Source organism: Pogoniulus pusillus, chromosome 18 (genome assembly GCF_015220805.1).
Source record: "Pogoniulus pusillus isolate bPogPus1 chromosome 18, bPogPus1.pri, whole genome shotgun sequence".
In the NCBI taxonomy this organism is placed as follows: domain Eukaryota; kingdom Metazoa; phylum Chordata; class Aves; order Piciformes; family Lybiidae; genus Pogoniulus; species Pogoniulus pusillus.
Window position 1 is genome coordinate 19,179,957 of NC_087281.1, and position 26,986 is coordinate 19,206,942.

Sequence of the window (26,986 nt, forward strand, 5' to 3'; positions counted from 1 at the left end):
AATGAGAGTGTAATATGCCAAATAAAAATGTTGATGTAAAATTCCTTTCTGAAGACACAAAGATTATTAGAAAAAAATACTGTTATAAACAGGAAACAAACAAACTACTCAGAACAGATTTACACAGCTGGTAAATTAACAGCACATACTATCATTCCAGAGAAGTTACTTTTCCCCTATAATTACCTATTTCTATAAAGTACTTTCTTAAGTAGTATCTTGCAAGTATCTTTTAAGTAAATGCATTTAATTATAATGTTCATGAAAAATCCTCCTACTCCCTCTCCATCCTTGACTGGAAGCATATATTGTATGTGCTTCCCCACCACCACTGACACAGATCAAAGTGAATATTTCACTCGCTTTGCGCCATTACAGTAATCCACAGCAAACACACTACTTGTAAAAGCTTCCACTAGAGAACCCACAAGGTTTCTAAACCTGATCATACTATTAAGGTCTTTGTACATCATAGAATCAACCAAGTTGGAGGAGATCTCCAAGATCATCCAGTCCAATCTATCACCCAGCCCTATCCAATCAACTAGACCATGGCACTATGTGCCTCGTTCAGGCTTTTCTTGAACACCTCCCAGGGACAGTAACTCCACCACCTCCCTAAGCAGTCCACTCTAATGGCAAATCTCTGCGAATTAGTCATTTTTTAGCCTTTATTCATACTTCAGATTATTCTACAAATATTTTCACATTTGCTTTTACTAAAAAATACCTCTAATCAACAGTGAAGCCAACTTCATCGACAGATTTATGACAGAGGCATAGCTTTCTGGGACTCACAATGGATAAACAAATCAAAAACTACTACAGACATTAATGCAACACAGAGTCAGATAAATTCTAAAGTATTGTGTACTGAATTTCATCCTATAATACAGTTTAAAAATTGCATGCTCTCTTTTATGATGCCTGACATGAAAATTAATTTCTTCAGTCAGAATTCTTTGACTTCAAGGAGTTCTGAAATTGATACTGTAGCAAGATTCATATTTATCTTGGTACACACACTTGGATTCATTTATTTCTCCCAAGCACTTAACTGTACATTGCATCAGAAATGTTCTGCATATTAATCCTGTGGAGGTGTTTTGTTTTCTTTTGGTTTTATTGCAAATGAATGAACAAACAATGGGTTTCTGCAATGGCATCCACTACAAAAGCTGTTACTGCCAGCATCAGAGGAATGAATTGCTGTTACTATAGATCATGTTCTCAATACATCCAAAATTATAGCCATAATAACAGTTTCCTAGAACTTTTTCTTCCAACGAACTTTTAACCCAAGACTGCAGCTGCCTCCTTTAGGAAATCTAACAATACAATTACCTGCCAACTGCAAGAACATTAAATTTACCAGGATCACCAATACAAAAGATTCTTTCAGGATTTAATATTTCAAACTCTTCTGCAATTTCTCAGGAATCCAAACTGAGCAATTAGCTTTGGATTATGAATGCATTAATGACCTTGAAAGAGAAAATACACGAGGTGCAGCTGGAGATAAGAGAACTTGCCATCACTTGCTGGCTACAAGGCCACACTAGCACTGAAGAACAGAAGAAATGCAGTCTAAAGGCAGCCCAAATGCACAGAGGGAGCAGCTAACTACAAGAATCATTTTATGACAACCCTGCAGGAACCAGATGATAGCAGAGGCCTTAATATATTCTGCCTATAGCATTCCTAGTGCGCTGTACTCATCACTTATAGAACTAATTATTCTCATGCTTTGCATGTGCAAGGAAACCAATTTTCTCTCTACCTGTGTTGTAGTGGAAGAATTATTAAATGTTGAGTGCTGCTTTTGTGTTCTGAAATAGTAGGATGAAAAGTGGGACAAATAAGGGTTTCTTTTTAACAAGCTTATCACTTTTGACAATCATACAAAAAGAAAAACCAGACAATTAACAGTAGTGGATGCAACAAGTTTAGAGGAGTCAGGAAAGAACCCAACCCTTTTTTTTTTTTTTAATAAAAAAACAACTTTCTGACATAAATTTTGCAGAACAGTTTCAGCCCATGGAATATCCTTCATTCTCACCTAAACGAGTCAAACACCTGCAGAGCAGTAGTTCTTTGTTACTCATGACTCAATGGCTCATACAACACCTCTGGGCCAACTCAAGTATATATTCTTCAGGAACTTTCTCTCCAGAACTAATGCTGATAGAATCTATACCACATTACAGAAACATTTTCCTTTCTAAACAGGAAGGATTACAACAAAAACTATTAAAATTATTGCCAGGGAAAACATTCAATCAGCAAGCCTAATCCTACAGCATCTTCCTTCTTGTTGCTTTTCTCAAATGAATCTCCAGTCTCAGTCATCACCTGACCATTTAAATCAATACCCATGTCGTGGACAAAACAGAGTTCGCCCTGTTACTGCACACATGTACATCCACTCATAGGAAGGGCTATGTCAGCAGCCTCACACACATGCATCATCTCATATCCTGTGACAGGGAGAATGATAAAAATCATGTGTAGAAGCCACATTTTATCACATATGGGTAGAAGAGGGAGTAACACATGGTCTCGGAACATCTCTGACCTACCTGAAAGACTAGCACTACTAAGTCAAAGCTATGACTACTAAGAAAGTCATCTTACTACAGCAATGAAGGCAGAAGTGTTGTGGGCTTTTTGTTTATCCTCTTCAAATGAATAATGATCTACACCAAAGGTTGCCAAACTTCTGCCATGGATCTCCTTCCAAAAGCTTTAGTCATACATCTGTGTTGCATCTTGGTAAGACGAGGAAAAGCAGAACCTCTGGCACAGTTCCAGTGGAGTAGATGGCACTCACCTTGGAGCTGTCAACTTTGTGATACAGTAGGGCTAGCTATGCAGCTGTATCCCTAGGTGACATAGCAATATTGGAAAATATGTTTCAGTAAAATGTACCCTGAAAACTCAAGTGTGAGTTCTAGAGAATTCCTTTAGGTCTGGTAGCTTTCCATCACCACCCTGTGTAGTGGAACGAGCTTGAAAGTCCAGCCAAACTGTGCATCCTGCCTCCCACCTCTACAGATTATGCAGCCTCAGTTCTGAGCAGTGCACATTCCCTATATAAGCACCAGAAATACATCCTTAAGGGCACAGCTCCATACCTGGCTCTTCTTACAATTGCAAACTATCCAGTGGGTATAAAGCAGTCAGTATATTTCTGTCTTCTCTAAAACACTGCAAAGCAAAGCAATGCAAACAAACAGATATAAAGAAAGATCTATTATCCAGATACCTTCTCACTTTACCTCTATTTCTTAGGAAGTGGCTTCCATCAATTATATTTCACCGGGAGACCAGACTGACCTTTTCCTCTGCCTTCATTTTCTCTAACCTTCATTTTTCATGTCATGACAGGAGGATTAATGCTAAAAGCATTCATTTACAGTAGTTTCTTTGTATGGGTGAAGGAATAGAATTCTGTTTAGAACACAGATGCAGCAGACATACTAGTACATCATATAAACCACAGCAAATAACTTCCTGAAAGCAACTCATTTAAGTTGTACCACCAGTGTAATGGCATGGTTTTAGAGATGGATTTCAGAGAGCAAAACCTGATCTACGTATTAGAGTGATAATGAATCAAAAGAAGAAAATCTAAAAATCCAATCATTTACATAAAAAAAAAAAAAAACAATCAGGAAAAAAAAAAAAACACAATCCCAAACGAACAAGTCCATCACCACCAAAAAAGTATTCCCATTTAGGAATCCTTTCATAAGCCCTGTGTGATGGTTTGGGTGTTACCTGCCTCCCACACACTTTGGAAAAATCACCCAGACTAGACTCAGTGGCTCTGGAAATTGAATGAAGCTTTCTGTATGTTTACAGCTAGCACAATATACAAGCAGATATTTACAGTATATGCAGTTATTTATAGAAATATACAAGTTAAAAGTAATACAGAAACACATCATCCCTCCCAGAAACCTGAGTTCCCAGGAGGGGCTCCCAATCACCCTTCCACCTTCTCTCATCCCTCTACCTTACCCAAGACTTTGCCTAATGCTCAAGGTAGCTTGGAGGGTTGGCCAGGGGGGTTAGGAAGCAGATGGATTAGTCACAAAGACAGCAGGTTAGGTTAGAGAGAGAAATTCAGCCCAAAGCCCAGACAGAGAGCAACTCTGTCATCTATGTTTGTGTTCTTTTTCCTTATACATCTCGGCAAGCCTATGAGTGCAGTAGACATCACCATTGTTATTTTTTCACAGCCTGTAATCTAGTTCTTCTCACCAAAACATTCCAGCTAGGCTCAAACTAGCACACTCTGCTTGCTGACACTTTCTTCACCAAAAATATTCCAGCTTCATAAACATGGATATGAGATGTCAAAAGACAAGTTTATTTCATGATGAATAATCTCTATTACATACCTGAAAATATTTCAGCATTACACTTCAAACAAAAGTCAGAGTGGTGATCCCTGCCCTTCACAAACTACTCATGGATCATGCAAGTGTGCAGTTCACTCTAGAATGGTGCAGAGACTTACTGGTACACTGTAGTAAACATCTTATCGCAAAGCTGTGACACATCACCTAAACTAAACTGTCCCAAAAGTTAGTTGAGATATAAGTCATTACTAAACACACACACAGCGCCTGTGATTTCACCAAAGCTGCACTGCACCAGATTTCCTCTAAAGAAATACATCAAAACTTTTCTAGTAGTAGCATTCTGAGAGCTAGGATGGAGTAGCTCTTGTGGACTATGTCCACAAGAACAAACTATCTTTTTACCCAAAAAATAGGTAGGAGAACAGCCAGTAGAACTTGAAAATATTACTCAGTCTGCCACAGCAGACACAAAGCTGTTTTTCCTTTCCTAAAACATACTTCACAGATATATATATCTTACACATTTATAGCATACATTTTTAATACCTTTTCAGGCAGATTATCAGTGTTCTATTTAACCACAGGGATTTTAAAAAGTACATAGACTAAATTAATTTGGATGAAGCAGGTATCAAATTCTTGAGCAGGCTTCTTAAAATTTTGCACCAGAAAGACACTTAAACCCAAACTTTGCCTACCCAGCATCTCTTGCTAATGCTAGATGATACCTTATTAGAATTTAGCATTGCAAAAGTCACGTTCGTAACTTTTTGAGTTTTCAAATAAAGTTGCTCTGTTATTTGTAATTTTGCTTTTCTTCCTTAGACTTATTGGGAAAAAAAATTAAGAAAACAAATATGGTATCAAAAGAATTTGACAGCTTTCAATTCTGGCCTCTTTAACACCATTTAGAATTTATATTCCAAAAGAAATGATAATTTCAAAAATGCAGTCAAGCAACTTTTCCCTTTAGGCTAGCTATGTCATTAGTACCAAGGCTTCATCTTTTGAGGAGCCAGATAACTCTCTTTTATTTCCCTTTTTTATTTTCCTTCAACAACATACACAAAATCCTTGCCCAGACAACAAACCGAAATAGATCCCTTCTGAACTCCCTGCACTAGTTACCCAACTAATCCCTGTCAAGAAAGATACAATGCAAGCTTAGCTTAAACACTGCCAAAAACAAATACATGGCAACACATGCAAGTTATGTTTCTAGAAGGAAAGGTTTTCTTTAATTTGCTGTTACTGAAAAATATCTTTATGTGATTTACACAGGAACTAAAGAACAATACACCTGGAAATAGATGTAATCCCTTTTATTAATAACAATTAACATTACAGTTAAGGTCTGGGAAAAAAACAACCAGACCTCCTGTTTTCAATCTGTTCCTGTATCAAATAACACTAAATCTAAGCACATTCCTTCCTGACAAGAAACAACACCACACTACAACCTCTTCAGTACCACACCAGTATTTATAGCTATTCAACACAGGGCATTTTTAATGAAGAAACTAGTAACAGCAGTTGTAGCAGTGGTGATGACCACCATGCTTAAATTCATACTAAACACCTTTCCAAGATTGCAGCCTGGTTGCCATTCAGCTGTTGGTTTTGTAATCTATGCCGCACATTGAGAAGGAAAATCTAAATCCTTAACACATCAAAATGTGTTTACAGTTGTAACCTGGACTATGTAGTCAGGCCAAGCTAACATGATTTGCTATCTATTGTACTTTAGTATTTTATTTCTTGCCAATCAGGGAAACCACTTAAAAAGGACAAGATCAGAAAGCACTCAGTGATAGTTTTAGTCCCTGCATTCTAATTTTTACAGCACTGAACACCACCAGATATACAAGCAAGATTAAAAAATACAGAAATCAGTCTCACATCTGCTGTACACTTTTCCAACTCCCATAGCTGCTCTTTTTTAAATCTCTTCTATTTGAATCACAAAAAGAATAATTTCCCACACATCAGCTGGGCTACCAAGTAAGCATATTTCAGCACTCTTCAGACTTGTTTAGTGATTTGTTTTCCTTTCACCCTGATGTACTCTTATTTCATAATCAATGTATTCTTGGACTTTATATGCACTTAAAAGGAATAGCTGAATTCTCATATGGGAGATTGTTTTTTTAATTGAAATATGCATCAGGCATAGTCTTGACAGTGAGCCTTGGGAGCAAACACACCCAAGATTTGCATTCCCCCTCCAATTAATTAATACAACAAAAACTGCTAGTGGGAGTATTTGTATTGTATCTTCAGGCATTGTTTAAACTACTAATGGCATTGGCATCAATTTACAATAATTTTAGATTTTATTTACATAGTTCAAATTCTACTTCTGATATTTCAGACTACTGAAATTGCTACAAAGAAGAAATGCTCTATCCTATTAAGTTCTCCTTGATTATCATTCCCATTAAACAATTAGAGAAGCACAATGTAACTAACAGGTCTTCACAGACTGAAAATGCAGAAAATAAACCCAAACAAAACTTCATAGCTCCCTCAAAGTCACAGGCGTGTACTGAGCATCTCTGACTCTTTCTAAAATCAATACCCTAAATCCACCATAGGAATAAAAATTAAACAACCACCAAACATATAAACATACATCCTGTAGAAGCAGGCAGCAGAGGTCTATCTCTATTTGTATTCATAAAGTCTGTGGCAGTGGTTATTAATGCAAAATTATTTTAAAAGACCATTCAGCTGTCCTTCTGCAGTAATACAAGCAGACAGGCTTACATTTTACATCACATTCTAGTCAGCAGTGCTTCTCAATTTTAAAGATTTCATATAAAGCTGCACAACATGTTCAGTGCCAAGGATATTTGTCACCAACTTGCTTTGCTGATCTCTTCCATTAAAACATTTATAATGCTACCCTATCTTAGGCATGCTTTCTTGATTTAAATACTGATCCTTACTAATCCCCTAATCACATTTTAAGCATTCCTTTCAAAGTAATAACATAGATCTGTTGAAAAGTAGTAATGAGCTTCTTACCATTCTGATCCGGTATTTTCCTCGTCTCTGAAGTCCAGCAGCAAGGAGCTGTTGCTGATGCACTGCTTACTAGAGACACAGAGGCTTTGGAAGCAGAGAATGTTTTATGTGGTTAAAATGTATCAGCACTGATTACATTTCAGTCCCTCAATTCCTAGTCTTGATGCTCTGGAAATCAGCCAATCTGAGTGATAAAGAGGTTTGCAACAAGAAGTTGCAGAATATTCACAGCAAGTGCTTCACGGAAATGTTTTGCTTCTCGATACTTTTTTTATATCCACTAAATGTTAAAATAAATCCTGGCTGTCTCTTCCCTCCTCCTCTTTTTTTTTTTTTTTTCCTCTTTTCCTCCAAAATGAGATTCATATATTGTTCACAAGGGACTTTAGCACTTGCTACAGCTAGGCACAGTGCAGAAAGGCATCATGCCAGATTACGCATACACCTCTGCCAAGACACCTGAATTTTGACTTGCAGCACACCCTGTTATTCCAAACATGGACCTTCCTAAGCCAAAGCTCCTAACTTAGCCAAATTACACAGTGTTTTTGTAAAGCAGCCAAATGCCCCTTTGGGTTAGCTAAAAGCATCTTTGATCTGCAATGTGGCTACCCTGTTGGCTTTAAAACAAAACAAAACACAACAAAACACCTTTTTAATTTTTCTAGTGTAGGTGGTAAGTTACAAAGGGATTAAATGATCAACTGGCATTTCTACTACATGTTTCTACTCCTACACCTCTCAAGAATATGGCACAGAAATATCTGTGATGTTGTAACTTCGATTAATTAATTAGTTAATATTACTGTCTTAAAGTTCTCAACAGCAATCCAGGATATTACTGTTATGAGTGTGATACAAAAAAACAACAAAGAAAGTCCTGACTCCATAGGCCTTGCATCAAACACCATAAGACATGGCAAACGAGGAGGCAGAGGGAATCAAATCAGACAGTACTAGCTAGTTGGATAGGTGCTTAGAGTAATATTCCAGCAACTTGACCATTTTCAAGCTTTGGGGCACCATAATAAGAGTTCTATATAAAGAAAGGGGCATCAAGAGGCTGTGGAGACTACACTGGAAATGTTCTCAAGGAAAAAGCATATAATTATAATAAGAGAGCACAAGCCTGAGCATGAAACTTTAATGAATAGATGAATGAGGAGGGAGTGACGCTTCTGTAATCTCTGAGAGTTTAGAAAGATCTGTTCAAGGAAAGAAAAGACAATCAGAGAAGATGCTCATAGCTCTCTTCTCCTTGCAACAGGATATGAAGGTTGGTTGAATGAGACTGCAGGACTGACCTGAACAAAGCAAGGGAAAGGACGATTAGACTAATTGGCAAGTTTAAAAGGTGTAGAACAGCTGGATGGACGTTTTGATTGTCTGGTGAAACAGCAATCAACTTAATTTAAGAAATTACATTTAAAAAATATATATATATTTAGTCACCAGTATCACTGACCATGTTGTCTCTGAACTTCAAGAATGACTGATTAAATCACATGTGATGGAAATCAGGGTACAATTTGGTTCTTTGACAGAGTGACAAGGAAGCAATATTAGGCAAGTCATCTACAGGAGGTCTGTTTTAGCCATGCTACAATGTTGATATCTAGCTTAAGGTCTCTTTACTCCCAGTTGAAGAACAAAGGTGCAGTATAAATAAATTTGCTAGCCATTATAACAAGGATTAATTTGATTTACATTTATAGGTGAGATAATCTGACGTAAATAAAAGAAAGGGACCTCAATCCTGAGGAAAAGGAGCAAGATGAAGTGGAAAGATGCACTGAAAGGTGATTAAGGTAGGAGGACAAAATTAGGCAAAACAGATTCTACAAAACCAAAAAGGAGAACATTTCAGGACGAAAATGGGCAATAGTATACAAGGTAGCTTACAGGATAAAGAAAACAGCACTGGTTTCACTGGTCAGAAATCTATCTACAAACATTTTTACTTGATCGTTTTCAACAGCACAAAGCAATCAAGAGATGCACTGGGAAGAGCCCAGTGCCATACCAGAATTTTGGCAGTGGCAGTAAGCAATTTATACAGCTGATTCAATCAGACTGAATATGGGATTTCCATCAGAGAGGCTCCACTTATAAAATCATTGAGACCCAAAAGACATTCAACAGACAGTCACTGAAATGACTCAATTGCAATGAATCAGGCTACAGAGGGTTTGCCTTTTTTAGAAATAAAAACTTTTCCACCAGAATGTTTTCATCCATCTACTGGTTTGTTTGGTTCTTTCCTGCAATCCTTGGTGTTTCTGAAACCCTTTTATTCACAAAAGACATCTACTGAGATAGTGGTAAGACCGTGAATAACTAAAAGACATGCAGCCAAGTCTTGCTCCTGTATGTTTTTACATGAAATGTGCAGGGAACAGGGTGATACAGCCTTATACATACATGTAAACCATTTCAAACTCTGTCTTTCAGTCAGCAAAGCCAGAATGCTAAAACATAAATTAACAAATATAAATTTCAGACTAAATTCTTACAGAATCTCCTCATGTTTAAAACACCTTCTAAACCCAAGTGCAAACATCACAGAATGTTACTGATAGGCTCCGCTAGGTCAAGGTAAAACTCCTACCACAAGGCTCCCTTTGTTGCCTCAGTCTCTAATACCCACCTTAGCTAGGCACTCCACCCACTTCTTTACATAGAAGGAAACACCTCCATCCCTTCTGAACAGCTTGTAACCATCTACAACCACATTCCATCCATAGGATTCATCCCAAGTTTCTGCAATTGCCACTATGTGATAGCTTTCCTGTAGCAGGAGAGCTTCCAATTCCTCATTTGCTACCCATGCTGCCCGCACCAGCGTAGAGGCACTTCAGTTGAGTCACCAGCCATGTCACCTTATTAGAGGGGTGCCACATTGCTCCCCAAAGGCTTTCCACAGGAGCTACCCTCCTGTCCCTCATTACCTCAGAGGCCCTTGGCTAGGCTCTGTAAGAACTTGCCTTTGCTGTAGTGTTCACAGCATGTTTCAAAGCAACAGTCTGGAGCCTCTTACTATCACCCCATCTCTCCAGCCCTGGTGGTGTCAACCTGTCACTTGCCGCAGAGCCCTTCCCTCTTCCAGCCTAGTTTAAAGCCCTTTCAGTGAGCCCTGCTAACGCATATACCAGGATCTTGACCCCACTCCAAGACAGATGTAGTCCACTTGTTGCTAGCAGAATGTCACCTATACATCACCATCTAAAAGACATTTCCATACAGAACAAACACTATCAATACAGGCATCAAAACCCCCCAAAAATTCTTCATCGTTAGCACTATTGCTTCAAGAGAAAGCTCCACTTTTTTTTGTTTTGTTTTGGTTTTTTGGTGTTTTGTTTTTTTGTTGTTTTTTTTTTTTTTAATATTCCTCCCAACATGAAGAGTTAAAAACAAACCAACCAACCCAGTGCACCCACCAATGCAAAGAATCATAGACTGGTATAATTGCATCGACTTTGCATCTACATAAGCCTTAAAGACAATTTTTACCCCCTTTCTTCTCCTGAAATTCCTTAAGGATCCACGTGGAAAGAGAGTTTAAAATTTTCCTCTTCAGAAGAAGAAAATGTTTTCCTCCCAAATTTGGGTTAAAACCTTTGTTTTAATCCTTGCAGACCTGCAAGGGCAGGTAAATTTTGCCAGATTATACCACTCTGAGCAGATTAATCAGCACAAGGAGCTCCATGATTTGGAGGCTATTTGAAAAATATAAAGAAAGCACCCAAAAGCATCTGATCTTGTTTTTAGGCACCTGTATGTAGCTAGCAGGCCACATAGTTTAAATGACTATTCAGATACTTTTTCTTACATAGAGAAGTCCTTGAAAGCTCTAAATCATCAGAGAAATTGAAATGTTATCAGAAGCAATTATTTTTGTGATGAATCATAGAATCCTAGAATCAACCAGGTTGGAAGAGACCTCCAAGATCATCCAGTCCAATCTAGCACCCAGCCCTATCCAGCCAACTAGACCATGGCACTAAGTGCCTCAGCCAGGCTTTTCTTGAACACCTCCAGGGACGGTGCCTCTACCAATTCCTGGGCAGCTGTATCTACTCTATTTCACATGCACATGCTCTGTACAGCTAGTAAACTTTCACAGTAGAGCCTTCTCTTTGCAGCAACTGAATACTTGTGCTATAAGGTACAAAAATACAAAACAATGACCAAAGAATTGATTTTTTTGCCCTGACAGCATTTCTTTAATTTCAGCATTTGAAGTCTGAAGACAGAACAGAAAACCAAAGTACTTCAATTTTTCATTGTGAAAAGTCCTAATAAATTTAAATTCAGAACTGAGTCATTATAAAACATTGTCTCTTCCCCCAGGTTGCAATCTAAAACCTATGAATATTTTGCTATAAATAGTTAAAAATAAATCACATCTTCAGTAAGACAAAAGTATGTGATATTATTTGACTTTGCAGAATGAAGATAAATAAAGTTAGATATGCCTGCAGAAATTCTAAAAGCCATCAAACCACCTATACAATCATCCACTACACCTACACAAAATAGGAAATTTATCAACAAAATATTCTGAATGTTTTTTAAAAAATTATATATTTCACAAAGTAATTATTTCTCCTCCCCCATTCCTCCTCCAAACCCCTCACTCTTAGAAAAGGTCTAAGTCCATCATGACAGTCAGGAACTATACAGAATGATTAACACACACTTTCTCATTTTGAGGATATTTTATTCCATTAGGAACTGGAAAACCATAAACCAAGGCAGAATAGAACAAAGCTCTTCAAGATCTTAAGGTACCCAAGAAGCTTAAGATCCACACACAAATACTCTCAGTATGAAGTTCAGCCTGCCTTGTCTAGATGAACTTGAACAGCAGAATTCAAATCTGATTATTGTTAAAGGCTTGGAATGGATAGAAATGCTCTAGAAAACTACAGTTGGCAGTGCAAGATAACTGGAATGAATATGACAACATAACATGTCTTACACTGGCAGCCTAAGGTAACTGGAATGGATATGGCAACAAGTAACTCTGTGTTCTCTACATTACCATATGGAAGCCTGACATGACCAGAACCACAAGACCTTGTACATTGTGTGGGAGTAAGAATTGCATTCCTGTTTATTTATCCAAACACTGTTTTCATACAAGAAACATCACCTCAGATAGTGCCTCCTCTATTTGCTTGGGTATTTTCACCAGGCCCATGATTTCAAGACATCTTCACTCTAATACACTACCAGCTTGTTGGATATTTTGGCCATTATTATCAAAACTGTTTTTCTTACAATCAAATTGTTTTCTGAAGTAAATAAAACAAACAAAAAACCTCCACAAAACACACACACACAAAACAAACAAACAAACAAAAAACCTAGGTCCCTGTCATAGAATCAACCCAGTTGGAAGGGACCTCCAAGATCATCCAGTCCAACCTAGCACACAGCCCTAGCCAGTCAACTAGATCATGGCACTAAGTTCCTCAGCCAGGCTTTTCTTCAACACCTCCAGGGATGGTGACTCCACCACCTCCCTGGGCAGCCCATTCCAATGGCAAATCACTCTTTCTGGCAAGGACTTCCTCCTAACATCCAGCACAGCTACAAAGAAATATGTCCAAAGTACAATCCAAGTGGCAAGTGGTGAAGTTCTGCACTCCCATGTGCTAAAAAGGAATTATCCATTACTTCAAAAATCTAACTAGCACAGAAATTCCAAAGCCAAAAGACCCAACTATAAATTATACATCAGTATTCATTTTTAATCTGGTCATCAGTTTTGCTGGTGACAAGGGAAACCAAGAAAATTTGCAGGGAAACTAAATTGTTGGAAAGAGAAAAAAGAAGGGAAGAAGGAGAAGAAGAAGAAGAGATGTGAAGGAAGTAAATAAAAGAGAAAAAAAATAGGAGGGAGCAATACAGTAGGGAGTCTCAATCTAGTCCCTCTTCAAGGCTCATAGGTTTACAAAACTGACACCACTAAAATCAAAGATATCACCACCTAATCTGTTGGTCTTCCACACATACAACAATATTTCACCTTGCAAAAAACTCACATGAGCCATAACCTGAAATGCCCTCAAAATTCATATATTAATGTCATTAAGACCTTCCACTAGTAAAATCATGTTCATTAAGAGGAAAAACTTAAAAAGCGCAGTATTAAATACTTTGGATGATACTCTGGAGCAAAATTAGAGATTTAAGGAGTTCTAGTGGCCTTGCAGGAAAGAGAATTTATGTGGAAAATTCTGTTTGTAGAGAATAAAGCCTCACAATAGAAGGTATGTAATTTCAAAGCAGTAGAAATATGATGTTACAAAACTAGAACAGAAGCTACAGAACAACAGAGACTACTTACCAATAAAGACACCACTCAGCAGTAGCCAAAGGATGAAACATGGTCTTAAATGGTTAGCTGTCATAAAGATTGCATGTAGTACCCAGACTTAAACTCATCACAGATCATAACTGAAGCATGACCCTGTCCGCACCGATTTCCTGTTATTTAAGTAGGCAATGTTAACACAGAAGATGAGTTTTCATTGCCATGAAGACCAAACACTGCTCACAAGCTTGAAATAAATATTTTTCCATTATTTTGTTAAGGAGCTGAAAGTGTGAGAAGAGCTGCAAAAGAGGTGACATCATATTAAAAACATCTCCTTTTGAAAAAAAAGATCACATAGAAATGAAGAGCTAAAACCTGCTTATCTATCAGATGCAGCTGAAAAGCATATAGGAGTGCTGCCTCCCAGAGTTCAGATGCCTGGAAACAGTTCTATTTTGCTGTGGTACACTGATTCAGTGTCCAAGGAAACAATCTCCAAGGACTGTGAAATGACTAGATTCCCTGTTTCCAACAACCATTGTACCAAGGGGGCAACCCTGGACCACCTCAGCTCCAGCTACGCAGAGACCTAGGCCTCTGTGTCACCCAAACAGCACAATCAGTTAACAACTTTAAAATGGAGCTGAATACATCTCTCTCTTATTTGCACATGAATGCCTGCCCACCCAACCTCATAAAAGAAAACACAGTTAAGGGACTGACACTGTCCACAGGCCTCAAGATAACTGCACATAGCCTACTTCTCCCACCACTCCTTCACCTGGAGCAGCCAGGTGGGCGATAAGAGCCTCTTCGGCCCCCTGGCTAGATGGCTGCAGGTGGAGAGAGAGGAGTGTGGTGCAGAGCTGCACTGAAAGGGTGGGCAGCTTCCACCTACTGTCATCAGCATCAGCAGAGATGGTGACATTGTGCATGCTGCAAATGACTCAGGCCAGCACAGCATTTCTTGATCTAACTACTGAAATTAGTACACAAATAAAATTATATTCTTAAGCAAGAAGTAGGTGTTTAAGGAGTCCAACTTAGCGAAGTTTAGAGTTCAATCTATCCTATTTTGAGTTCAATCTATCCTACTTTGAGCACTAACCACAGATCACTGTTTTGCAAGTTTAGAGAGTATCCACAGCAAGCATCCTTCCATCACAAAGCAACTCAAGAAACGTTTATAAAAATCCCAATACACATACTATGATCTTACTTTTTAGCCAACACAAAGGAGAAAGTTTGTCTCTTTTCTTGTATGTGAAAACAGGACACAGCCTTAAATACTGAACTTTCTATCAGTACAATACCTCAGCAGCAAGCAAACTGTGTCCGCTACTGAAGAATACGGTTAGCAGAGTGGTATTCCACCCAACAGCCTCCGTTCCTGAGGAAATACTTGCCCATATTCCCAGGGGAAGAAACCACTCACCAGAGGTGGGTGATGCACTCGGGCACACCCCTGCTCGCCGGGCTCCCTCAGGGCCGGCAGGGGCTGTCGCTCGCCACCAGGGGGCGGTGCAGCACCGCTCCGGCCTCTGTCACAGCCACTGCTGGAACGGCAGAAGCGGATCCCGCAGCACCCACTGAGATTCACTTAATTAAACTAAGCAAGATGGATCACAACATATGCTATTGAGTACTTAATAAACCCGGGTTTTATACAAAAAGCCCACCTAATGTACGCTCTGAAACCCAGGCAAATTTAAAAGCAGCTAATTGTTATACGTGCATTTGGATTTGGCCTCCTACACCACACTGGCTGTGTGGAAGTAATTCAGTTTGGTCTCCAGGTGACGTTAGGCTTAATGCAATTTTCCTAGACTATAAAATACATTTAATTCTGCTGCAGTAGCCTGCCTAAAGCCAGTCTCAAACTTGGCACAGAAAAGGCAGAAAGATCATAGCTGCCACTTTGAGACCGAAGTGGAGAAACAAGAGAGACCAGAGAGTCACACAGTATCACACAGTATCATCAAGGCTGGAAGAGACCTCACAGATCATCAAGTCCAACTCTTTACCACAGAGCTCAAGGCCAGACCATGGCACCAAGTGCCACATCCAATCCTGCCTTGAAGTGCCTCAGGGACGGCGACTCCACCACCTCCCCGGGCAGCCCATTCCAGTGTCCAATGACTCTCTCAGTGAAGAACTTTCTCCTCACCTCCAGCCTAAATCTCCCCTGGCGCAGCCTGAGGCTGTGTCCTCTTGTTCTGGTGCTGGCCACCTGAGAGAAGAGAGCAACCTCCTCCTGGCCACAACCACCCCTCAGGTAGTTGTAGACAGCAATAAGGTCACCCCTGAGCCTCCTCTTCTCCAGGCTAACCAATCCCAGCTCCCTCAGCCTCTCCTCGTAGGGCTGTGCTCAAGGCCTCTCCCCAGCCTCGTCGCCCTTCTCTGGACACGCTCAAGCATCTCAACGTCCCTTCTAAACTGGGGGGCCCAGAACTGAACACAGTACACAAGGTGTGGTCTAAGCAGTGCAGAGTACAGGGGCAGAATGACCTCCCTGCTCCTGCTGACCACACCATTCCTGATGCAGGCCAGGATGTTCAGCAAGGCTGCAGATGACACCAAGCTGAGTGATGCTGTTGACATGCCTGAGGGACGGGGTGCCAACCAGAATGATACGGATGAGCTTGAGAAGTGGCCCTGTGTAAACATCATGAAATGAAACAAGCCCAAATGCAAGGTCCTGCACGAGAGTCAGGGCAACACCCTTGACAGCAGCCCTGCAGACAAGGACTTGGGGGTACTGGTGAATGAAAAGCTGGAAAATAAGCTGGCAATGTGCACTCACAGCCCAGGCTTGTTGCATCCTGGGCTGCATCAAAAGAATCATGACCTGTAGGTTGTGCAAGGTTTTTCTGCCACTCTGTCACTCCCACCGGGAGTACTGTGTCCAACACCGGAGTCCTCAACACAAGACAGACATGACAGACAAAACAAGACAGACCCTTTGGGTGGGTCCAGAGTAGGGCCACAAAAATGATCAGAGGGCTGGAACACCTCTCCTGTGAAGAAGAGCTGAGAGAGATGGGGTTGATCAGCCTGGAGAAGGCTCTGGGTTGACATTATTGCAGCCTTTCAGTACTTTAAGCGGGCTTATAAGAAAGATGGGGACTATCCTTTTAGCAGGGCATGTTGCAACAGGACAAGGGCTAAAGGCTTTAACCTAAAAGAGAATGGATTTAGACTAGACTCAAGGAAAACTTGTTTTACAAACAGGGTGATGAAACACTGGCATAGGTTGCCTAGAGATGTGACAGAGGCCCCATTCCTGGAGACATTTCAGGTCAGGTTGGATGGGCATCTTAGCAACCTGATAGAGTTAAAGATGTCCCTGCTCACTGATGCCCCTTCCAATCCAAAGCATTTTATGATTCTATGAAATAGAGCAGCATCCAAGGAGATCTTCAGATCTTGGCATGATCTCAGGACTACAACAGACGAGGGTGACCTACATGTGTTAAACTTTCTTGATCACGATGTCCTCAGAACATGATCAAAGCTGTACTCGGAAATCTAGTGTCTAACAGAAAAATAAGGCTCTAGAAATCTGTGAGATGCTCTGGAAAACTCCAGACAAACATACAGAGACACAGCAAGCTACCGTTGCAAGGTCATGTGGACAAGAAAAAGTTCAGAAAAGCATTGGATCTCTAAGGTTTACATCCCTGTGTGACAAACATGATGGCAAAACTCCAAGCAACACGGCTAGAAGAACATATCCCAGTGTAACTAGCTGAATAACAAATACAGCTATTTTAAACACCAATACATGAGTCTCACCAACTGCTTCTTGGAGAAGAGACTGATTCTAAGAAAGAACTGTAGAGTATTGTACTTGTTGTAGAGCATCAGCATTTGTTCAGGTACCAGACATTGCAATGCCAAATTAAGTGGTGCTAATTAAACCCATTTCCAAATGAAAAGAGCCATGATAAAGAAATTAAAACAGACAAATCACTGCTACAAATTGGAAAAACCTGAGAAGCTCAGGTATACCAAATACATCCTGTTCCAGTTGCTGCTTCCAGTCCCCAGGTTTGGGGTGCTGGCATTTTCTGCTGTGCTGGCTGCTGCTTGCTCGGGTGAGCAGATCAGGTTTTTTACTGGCTTCTGCTGTCGCTTTTGCTAAACAGCAGTAAATTGCTAAGTAGCATTTTAGTAAACTCCTCATCTCAACACAGAGGGTTTTTTGGTGTTACTTCCCCTTCCCCCCAATTTGTGTGTGGGGCTTCCTTGTGAGAATGGGTGTATTTACCTAGGACAACAGCAGACTGTAAGACTTCAGAGCATCTTGTGAAGAGACTGCAGGTGGTCAGATGCCTGAACAGAAGCCACCTCTGAAAACTACAGAATACCTGAAAAAACCTGTGATACCAGTGGATGAGAATCTGGCCCACTTGCAGTCAAGCATACACAAGAATTAACTACATGCAGGAAGGCCACAGAACAACAATTTTGCTGCAAACTTGACTGTCATTTCTAGAGACAGGAAAAACACGGCAGTCTGAGTAACACAGGCTTCATGCACTTTCATGATCTTAAGATGAGAGAGAAAGTTGCCATCTGCCCAAAGTCATCATAGTCAGAGTTAACTCAGAAGACACTAAGGAGAAGTAAATTATTAAAATCAGATGTAACTTAACACAAAAATAATCTCAGCTTTACTTTTATGTAGCAAACATATTGCTTGTGTTTGAAATTAAGTTTTTAATGATTGCCTGGAGTCAGATGGCAGGATGACATTAATAGCTATAATTAGGAAACAAGAGTGAGAAAGAGCTGATCAATAAGGCAGCAAAAAACCTCAAACCAAAGCAACTTGACTTCTCTGAATGCATCTTGCAGATGAAAGACTTTAATTTCCTTGTAAGGCTGTGTTTTCCAGTTGAGAAGGAAGTGACTGGACAGTGGGACAGTGGTTGAGCAGCGAATTTAAAACCACTGTATACTGAAGCATGAGAAAGAACAATAATATACTGTGTGTGCCTGGTGCATACAGTCATTGTACTACACTGGCAAAGGAAGAAAGGACTAATATGCATTCACAGTAATTTAGATTCATACCCATATTTTGTGCACCGTGTCTGAAAGCTACTGTTCAGAAATTTCATGTCAGGTAATGAATAACTTAATGAACTTATTACCGGTCAAGCTGAACTGAAGGTACAGCTTAAATTCATTAATGGTTTAATCACCTAATGATTTTAAGCAATCAGGTGAGTTCCAAGAGGTGATTGAGGCCCAGGACAAATTCTTTGCCACTGTAGCACACACCTTGTCACCATAGTTGTAGCTGTGTTTCACTTGTTGCCGTTCCACTTGTTTACACAACTGAAAAACACAGCCTTGAAAAGACTGAAGAGTAACCCCAGCTTGATCTGTCAGGAAAAAAATAAACCACTCTTTAAAAACTAAGACCTAAGGAATATATACAGAGAATCCCACACGTTGCAGAGTGATGTCTTAAGCCTTTCCCATTCTACCTTTGGGCAACCACTCTTCAGCTAACAAAACTACTTTCATGCTACATTTGTTGAGTACTGTGATTTTCCTAGCAGTCTGATCTAGCTAAGTTTCAGTAGAAACAGACCCAAATAACTCACACAAAGAACTCAAGAATCTACAAATCAGACACTTGCATAGTGAAAACATAGTTGGAGTCTCCTCCACATTGCAGCTGGTTTTGCTATACTCTCATTGCCTTACAACACAGAGAAGCTTGCCCTAAACAGCACTTCTGTGTCCTTCAGCCACACATCTTCTTGAATGAAGAAACTTAACAATACAATGCTCAAATTTAACTATCAATTAAAATCCTTTGTACATTGCACAGAAGACTTTCTAGCTCTGTAACACCTTTGCCACTTTCCTTCCAAAAAACTATTATTTCCATTCCTTGTAAGGATTATACATAGCATTTCTGCACCCAACAGAAAAAAGCTTCCTCGATACACTCATTTCCTTAAGACAATAGCAGTACTTTAGTGTGCTGTAAATAATTTGACCATTAACTGGAGAAAGAGACACAGTACATCCATGCATTTTACAGGAACTATTAAAACCATGAATCAGCCTAGACTGAGTTGCAAATTACTTTCCACAGATCTACATCTTTTGTGTGTGTGCTTCATTTATAATTACATAAATTGCATTTGGATTATATTCTGGTCTCAATATTTGGAGGTAATTACTGACATCTCTTTTACACTATCTTTTTTTAAGGCTACATTATCCTGGCATTTAGGAACTTAATGCTTTTCCTGATATGAGGCTGAAACTATGAGAAGCACATCTCTTAATCTCTACTCCAGGGCCACATTCGACAGTATCCTGAATGTTGTTCAAAAAGATCTCTAGATCTCCCTTCAAACAAACATACAAAGAAGCCCCAAAAAAATCAAACCAAATGAAAAAAAAATCCAAAACACCCACCTATGCAATGTGTTTGCACTTAGTCTCAAAACAAAGAAGTTCATTCCTTCATTAAAAACAGTCCCTCAAAAAAGGAAGTTATACTTGGATATGCTACTCTTCTGAATCTCTTCTGATCATATTTCCATAAACAATTTTCATGCATTTAATAAGTCTTCTTAACTCTTAAAAGCCTCCAGTTGATTTGATTTGAGAAGAACGTCAAATATATTTGTGTAGGAAAGAAACTCAAACCAACAGACCCTCCCCAACCACAAAGTTTCAAGCCCATAAAGTGAAATTTTAAGATCCAGTATGCACATGTATGCCCTTCATTATCTTGAAAAGTTTCTTTTTTCTGTATTTGATGATTATATCTAATCATAGAATCAACCAGGTTGGAAGGGACCTCCAAGATCATCCACTCCAACCTAGCACCCAGCCCCAGCCAGTCAACCAGACCATGGAACTAAGTGCCTCAGCCAGGCTTTTCTTGAACACCTCCAGGGACGCTGACTCCACCACCTCCCTGGGCAGCTCATTCCAATGCCAATCACTCTCTCTGCCAACAATTTCCTCCTAACATCCAGCCTAGACTTCCCTCGGCACTACTTGAGACTGTGTCCCCTTGTTCTATTGCTGGTTGTCTGGGAGAAGAGACCAACCCCCACCTGGCTACAACCTCCCTTCAGGTAGTATGAAGCACTGTATCTATTTAAGCCAGATGCCTGAAGTTGGATGATGTGAACATTCCTCCTATATTCAATTCTCAGTCATAATAAAGCCAACATTTGCAAAATTAAAAGATGTCATGGATCCACTCCATTCTTGCTCATTGCCTTCTTATTTTCATTGACACATTTAATTCACAGTGATCACTAAACAACAGCAGTATGATTCTGGCAATGATCTACCATGATTTTTAGACTACTAACTGAACCAGAATGACTGCTTCCTGGATGAGTTTTCTAGGAGGTGCAAGCAACTTGTAGGTATCAGGATTTGTATCATACACCTATCACAACACAAGTCGTCAAAGTTGTAACCATGGCAACACTGTCACCACTGTAACCATGGCAACACAGTAAACATTGTAAACATGGCAACACGGTAACCATTGTAACAATTGTAACCATGGCAACACTCACCATTATAACCATTGTAACCATGGCAACAAGTAAACATTGCAACAATGGCAACACGGTGACCACGGCGACACGGCAACCACGGGCAACACCGTAACCATGGGCAACCACAGGCAACCATGGGCAACACAGCAACCACAGGCAACATGGAAACCATGGCAACCATTGTAAGATTTCAGCTTTCTTCAAGAGTTTAACTTCTGTAAACACACAAATCTCCTGATTATCCCTGTCTTGTACTGCATACTGACAAGCAGACAATAATAGTTTTCAAGACAGGTAACTACTTATTGATATTCCAGAAAAATAAGAGCGACAGCAAGTTAAAAACAAACCTCATGTCTCTTTTGATGATACAGCATTGGATGGACCTTTAGTCAAGACACAGCACAATACAATGATTTTCTCCACGTTAAGCCTGACTAATCCTGCATTCACTTTCATTCCTAGAGTCCAGCTTACAATACAGATTCATCTACCACTAATAGCAATAAAGTCACAACTCAATATAACACTGCCAGCCTGGGGCAGAGTGGCTGGGAAGTTGCCCAGAAGAAAAGGACCTGGGGGTGCTGTTTGACACCTGGCTTAACATGAGCCAGCAGTGTGCTCAGGTAGCCAAGAAGGCCAAAAGCATTCCAGCCTGGATCAGAAATAGTGTGGCCAGCAGAAGTAGGGAAATGATCATGTCCCTGTACTTGCCACTGGTGAGGCTGCACCTTTGTCACTGTTTAAGGTTTCAGAGCAAAAACCCCACAGGATAGAATTTGCATTATCTTCCTGCCCCCACTAAGGGAAAAGATAGGCAGAGGAGGTAAGGGGTAAACAAAAGGGACTGCATGAAATCGGAAATTAAAGTAGTTTTGCCAAATGACAAAAGGTATTAAGGGAAACAGGATGTACAGATAAATTGTGGGAAGGAATATATACAAAAGCAAATCACTGATGACAATGGATTCTGCCACAACACATGGATACAGGCCCAAAACACACGGAATGCAGGCCTGATCACACTGAGGTTTCCAGCAGCCAGCAACAGCTCCCTACCAGGGCAGAAGGCAAAAAGAAACAGAGCTCACCGAATCTTCCTTTCGCCTTAAATAGAAGATAGGCAGGAAAGGGGAGGGAACAACATGACCTGCTGACCCTAGTCGAGTTAGGTTCCACCTGCCCATCTGTTAACTTTCAAACCACAACATTCCACCCCCCTCCGCTTGAGTTAAATTGCACAATTTTCTTGAATCACTCACCAAGTGTGTCAAGGACTTCTGCAGAGATCACTCCTCAGATAGGTTTGCCCCCACCTGAAGCAGGAGAAACCTACACAATTTTCCCCAATAGATTCCTCTCACAAACAACAGGAATTTCATCTACTTCTACAATATGCACCAGGATTGATTGAGCAGGACAAGCCTGGTTAACAGACTCTCTGTTATTTACCAACCAAGTGGCTTATGCTAGATGTTTGTCTCAAGTTTTTTAAAGTCTCGCCCACCTCTGCTTTCAGGGTAGTCTTCAGTAAGCCATTCTAGGGCTCACAGATCACAGAATCATTAAGGTTGGAAAAGACCTTCATGATCATCAAGTCCAACCATAACCCAACTACCATGACCACTAAACTATATCCTGAAGCACCACAATCTTTCCCAAAGCTAGTGCATGATAGGGAATGAGATACATCCACTCAATCACACGTTCTTTGGCCCAGCTGCTTCCAAGGTAATTCCTGAAATTGGTCCCATTATCTGGCTCAATCCTCTCTGGGGAACCATGTGACCACACAACTTTTCTCTCCAGGCCCAGAATGGTGTTATGGGCAGTAGCATGAGCCACATGATGCACCTCCAATCCTCCAGTACTTGCCTCTACCATTGTTAGCACAAATTGCCTACCCCGGCAAGTTTGAGGAAGGGTAATCGATCTGCCATGCCTCTCCATACTTGTATTTCAACCATCATCCTCCACACAACAAAGGTTTCATCCATTTAGCTTGCATTGTAGCACACATATGTCACAGTCGTGGATAACCTGTGCTGTAGCAACCACAAGTATATCTACAAGTCCATTGGTATGTTCCTTGATGTCCAGAAGAGTCACAGGTCCACTGAGGCAAGAACACCTCACCATAAAAAATACTAACTCCTTCTACAATAGTCTCCTGGGCCAGCCACCATAATCCCCACTTCAGTTTGTACTCACAGTGCAGCTGTACTTACTTGGACTAAACTCACACATGCTTTTCAGGAGCACAATTTTTCATACTCAGAAACTGCTATTAGGTGTTTAGTCAATGGAACTGTACTACAGTTAGTCCTGCTTAAGCCTTCCAAATGTGTATAGTACGGACACTCAGCCTTACCACCAAATATTTTGCTTTAAAAATCTGATTATATTGCTGTGTATGCTTTGCTATTGTAGATACAGTTCGTGCAAGTGCCAGAGATAGACGAAAATTGAGGCCAGGATGTCTCATTTTACAGACATTTGCAATAAAAAAACCACCACAACCCTGGAAATTAAATACAGTGACTAAGACAGCAATCTAGGAGCCAGAGAACTAATTTAAATCCCAAATCAACAAACTGAGCAAGACAAGTTACTGTTCTATGCCTTTATTCTATTTCCTTAGCCTTTATGACAAGACCTGCTTCTCACAGCATTTGTACACTGCATTGTACAAAACCTCAGTCGAAAACACTGATCTCTATTATCATACAGTATACTGTTAAAAAAATAAAGGTGACCAACTTTCTTTATACACTCCCAGGTTGGTTTTAGCTTGCATATGTCCCTGCACACAGATGGAAATTAAACAGCTATTCTTAAAAAAAAATATTCAACCCAAACATTGTTTGGTATAGTAACATTAAATGTAGTGATTCTATAGAGTTATCTGATTATAGTACAGCCATTGGAATTTGAAATACTGGAACATAAGCCATGGACAGGTGAGAGTGCATGAGCTCAGTACGTGCTAAGTTAAGATAAAGTGGAAGGTTGGAATGACCTGTCCTGGAGTCCTGTATACCCCTAAATTCCTCTCTCTTCGTGGCTCGAAATGAGAGAGGAAAAGCCGCCTGGTTCCCCCCACCCCCTTGCCTGCCCTGCAGGTGTGAAGGGGGTGAGCAAAGGGGTCCTGCTCGCACGAGGAGTGCCCCGTGCAGTGCCCGCGCTGGAATCGGGCTGGGATTGGCTGTGCCCTTTTGCACCTAAGGAGGTGGTAACTTTGCTCTTTGTCTAGAGAGGGTATAAATATTGGGGGCTTCCCGCTTTTGGGGTTCCCGCCTTGGAGTTTGTTCCTGCCTGGACGTTGGTGCCTGCCTGAGAGTTCTCCCCCCCCCCCCCCAATCACCTGGCCTGGATACAGAAAGAGCTTCAAAGACTGCTTCACCCATTGACACCCTTGGTAATCCTAACGACCCTTAACAATCCACCTGCAGCTGCTGAAAGGAACAGAGGGACAGACCTCAGGAGGAAGTCTGCCTGATCCTGAGTTATTTTGGCTCAACTTTATTAGTAATTGGGGAATGCTATTACAGTACCACAGTATTAATTAATAGCTAAAGCCTTTTCCAACTTCTGACTTCCAAAATAGTCAGATTATCGATGGCATCCCTGTAGATATTCTCAAGCAACTGAATCTGTTAATTAAACTAAATCAATCTTTGTATATATAGGTTTGGGGGCAGGTTTTGGGAAAATACAATAACTCTGGTTTTGTATAAAAATTCCTGCCTCGGCCACAATAATTCCCTGCCTCCACAACATGACCTTAGAGAATGGTGTAACAAATATAAACAAATGTAAGGCTGGAGCCTGTGGTTTTCACCTATCTCTGCTGACTTAGATTGCTGAGACACAATGTACATGTTGCTGAGAGAATATGATGAATGTTTATGCTAATTAGTATGTAATTTGTAACTTAAGTACATGTAACCGTTTACAGTTTAATACAATTTGTAGCCTTCTGATGAAAGGTATAAAAACACATGTTTGGAATGCAATAAATGGATTTGCCTTCTCCCTGTCTCTTCTTCTAATACCCATGGCATCGAAACCTGGGGCAAAAAAGGGACCAACAATACAAGTTAAAAAACCCAGTAACTCCCTCTCACAGAAGTCTGATGAGCATGAACATAAAACAGGTACTGTCAGTTATATTCTATAACCAAAGCATATTTACTGCAATCTGTCAACCAAGAGCCTACAAACCACTTTATCCATAAATTTTTGCTTAATGACTACCTTACCTATACCAAAACTACAACTGCTAACTGATAACAGTAAACTTTTAGCAACAAAGCTGTCTCTTCAGCATCTATCTTAACAAAGAATGTTGACATGACTGATTTTCTGAAAACCACAAACAGCATTTTAAAACTATTTGCATCTATCTGAATATACTCTTGGAAACTAAGCACAACCTCAAGCTCTCAAAAACAAGAGTTTCATAGTAATCAGCAGTGCACAAGCCATCATCCTTTCTTCCTGAGGACCTTAAAATTTAAAGTTTCAAGGTCTTGATCACGAGTTTACTGGAATTAACAGAGTTTTCAATGGCTTTGGATAATGTCCCAGAGAAATAGACAAGAAGATAGAGCAAGTAAGCAAAAAAAACCAACCCCAAACACACATTCAGAGTAAGGATGAGCTTACATTAACATTTTGAGAAACAATTTGCACATTTGCTTTATTTCAAAATTGTAATACAATTGTACTTCGGGCTACATGTACACGCAAGAGGCAGTACTTTATTTACACTGAACTCCTTTAGTTTATTTCAAGATAAAACTGTAAAACCAAACATAAAAAAGTATTACTGACCCACAGGAACTCAATAAATTTGCAAGCAGAGATCATTATTTCACAATTTTTAGAGGAATTGTAAGGAAAAAGACTAGATACTTTCATCATTATTCTGCACAGCAAAAATGCAAGAATAATGAGTTCTAAACATTTTCTTACCAGAAGCTACTATTTTCATTCCTTTTCCTCATGCTCAATATATAACTACATGCAAAATTAAGCATTACACTTAGCTGTAGTTAATACAGTCCAGAGGCATAAGAGTAAATTAAGTGACTTCCAGTCTTCCTTTCAATTTTGTTGTCTGTGATTTACTTGAGAGGGATGTATTCATATGATCAAGTGATTGGCTTCCAGTGGTCAAATTACAAAACATACACTGTTGTAAGAGCTGATAGCAAGTACATAGACTATTTTATTATACCATTTCTCTCTCTTGCATTCCCCAGCAAAGCAACCTTTACATTCTGAGAAAATGTGATCTTTCACCAGTGCAACAGGTACTAGTTAACAGGTCTCTGTGTCCATTTTGCATATGAAAACCACAATGTAATGAAAGAAAAAAAAGTATTTTATAAAGGTACACAGAAATTTATCCTAACATGTAACTGTCAAAGACTGCCTGTTGGTTTAACTACTCCAGTGACTTTAGAAAAAAGAAATGAGGGGGTGATTTATTTTTATAGATTGGTTTGAGTAGTTATATAGGGTCTTCTACAGTCTCTTATAACATCCTCACAGGGAGTCTGATGAAGTACAGGTTGGATAAACAGACAGTGAGATGTACTGACAATTGGCTGAAAAGCCAGGCCCAGAGGGTGGTGATCAGTGACACCAAGTTAGCTGGAGGCCAGGAATTAGTGATATGGCTCAGGAGTAGATAA

At 40.0% G+C, this 26,986-nt stretch overlaps 1 protein-coding gene across 1 annotated transcript in view; it reads right to left on the reverse strand.

Annotated features, from left to right (window-relative positions):
- The window catches only part of PLD5 (phospholipase D family member 5), a 161,879-nt gene that overhangs the window by 115,816 nt on the left and 19,077 nt on the right, over nt 1–26,986 (reverse strand). The window contains 2 exon segments of the mRNA XM_064158637.1: nt 7,398–7,427; nt 7,429–7,481. Of these exon segments, the coding sequence (XP_064014707.1) occupies nt 7,398–7,427; nt 7,429–7,481 (83 nt within the window).